This window comes from Camelina sativa, chromosome 10 (assembly GCF_000633955.1).
Source record: "Camelina sativa cultivar DH55 chromosome 10, Cs, whole genome shotgun sequence".
NCBI classification, from domain to species: Eukaryota; Viridiplantae; Streptophyta; class Magnoliopsida; order Brassicales; family Brassicaceae; genus Camelina; species Camelina sativa.
The window spans coordinates 11,159,614-11,161,292 of NC_025694.1; the positions used below are offsets into that span (position 1 = coordinate 11,159,614).

At 44.6% G+C, this 1,679-nt stretch overlaps 1 protein-coding gene across 2 annotated transcripts in view; it reads left to right on the forward strand.

The window, feature by feature from the left end:
• LOC104718446 (leucine-rich repeat extensin-like protein 5) overlaps positions 1-1,401 on the forward strand; it is a 5,708-nt gene extending 4,307 nt beyond the window's left edge. The window contains exon 2 of one of the 2 annotated variants that reach the window (XM_019231259.1): positions 448-1,401. In XM_019231259.1, the coding sequence (XP_019086804.1) occupies positions 448-1,034 (587 nt within the window). In that variant the 3' untranslated portion in view covers positions 1,035-1,401. The other variant, XM_010436199.2, reaches the window with a different exon arrangement.

Below are 1,679 nucleotides of genomic sequence, written 5' to 3' on the forward strand. Positions count from 1 at the left end.
CCTCCACCGGTAATTCATCACAGCCCACCACCGCCGTCTCCAGCATACGAGGGACCACTGCCGCCGATTCCCGGAATATCATACGCTTCACCACCACCGCCTCCCTTCTACTGATTCTTTTTTTTTTTTTTTATCAGAATTTTCTCAAAAACGGGTCCTACCACTTATGCTAAAACCCGAAGCCGAAAACGATGTCGTCTCAGATTGATGGAAACATCAGACACACGCCGTCGTTTTACCCATTTCTTGCCGAGAGAGAGAGGGGTACGTACGTACGCGTGGTTGGTTGGATATTCTCCGAAAGATTTATTTTGAGGGTGTGAAAAAAATTTTAAAAAGAGGAAAATTAGGGTTTGCAGGTAAAAAAAGTTGTATGTAACTAGAGGGAAAATTATACTAAGATATATGGAGCAACCTCATCTTTATGCTCCTTATTACTCGTCTATNATACGCCGCCACCTCCACCGTCAACAGGATACTCTCCTCCATCACCACCGCTACTACCTCCGCCAACATATGCTCCGTTCCCATCACCCCCACCTCCTCCGCCGCCAACATACAATCCACCGCAGCCAACTCCATCACAACCACCGCAAGCTCCAGTTTACTACATTCCCCCTCCTCCACCTCCCCCTCACTCACAGTTGTCACCACCATCACCAACCCCCTACTACTACAGCTCACCACCACTGCCGCCTCATTACTCATTACCGCCACCACCCCATTCACCAGCACCATGCATAGAATACACACCACCTCCACCTCCAGCCGCCCATTACAAGCCTCCGCCGCCACCACCGGAGCACTACAGTCCTCCACCGTCACCACCGGTTTACTACTACAACTCACCGCCACCACCACCAACAGTACACTACAGTCCCCCACCTCCACCACCACCAACAGTACACTACAGTCCCCCACCTCCACCGGTAATTCATCACAGCCCACCACCGCCGTCTCCAGCATACGAGGGACCACTGCCGCCGATTCCCGGAATATCATACGCTTCACCACCACCGCCTCCCTTCTACTGATTCTTTTTTTTTTTTTTTATCAGAATTTTCTCAAAAACGGGTCCTACCACTTATGCTAAAACCCGAAGCCGAAAACGATGTCGTCTCAGATTGATGGAAACATCAGACACACGCCGTCGTTTTACCCATTTCTTGCCGAGAGAGAGAGGGGTACGTACGTACGCGTGGTTGGTTGGATATTCTCCGAAAGATTTATTTTGAGGGTGTGAAAAAAATTTTAAAAAGAGGAAAATTAGGGTTTGCAGGTAAAAAAAGTTGTATGTAACTAGAGGGAAAATTATACTAAGATATATGGAGCAACCTCATCTTTATGCTCCTTATTACTCGTCTATTTAACTAATATAATAAATATCATTTTTGCTCAATATGTCCCTTTTTAAAATTAAACTCTTATCTTTTTTTTTTGGATTTCTTTGTGGCTTTTGTATTTATAATTTGATTTATTAGAAAATATATATATTTATGGCATATGTAGTTTTTATCTCTAAAATTATATGATACATGCATGAAACATTGAAAACGTATGTGCGAGACTTGAGTGTGAATCCGGGAGTGTGAAGTAAAGTCATACTAATAATAATACAAATCCGGTCCAGCACGAAACGCACTGTTTTGAATGATGAAGCAAAAGTAGGGAGTAGGGAC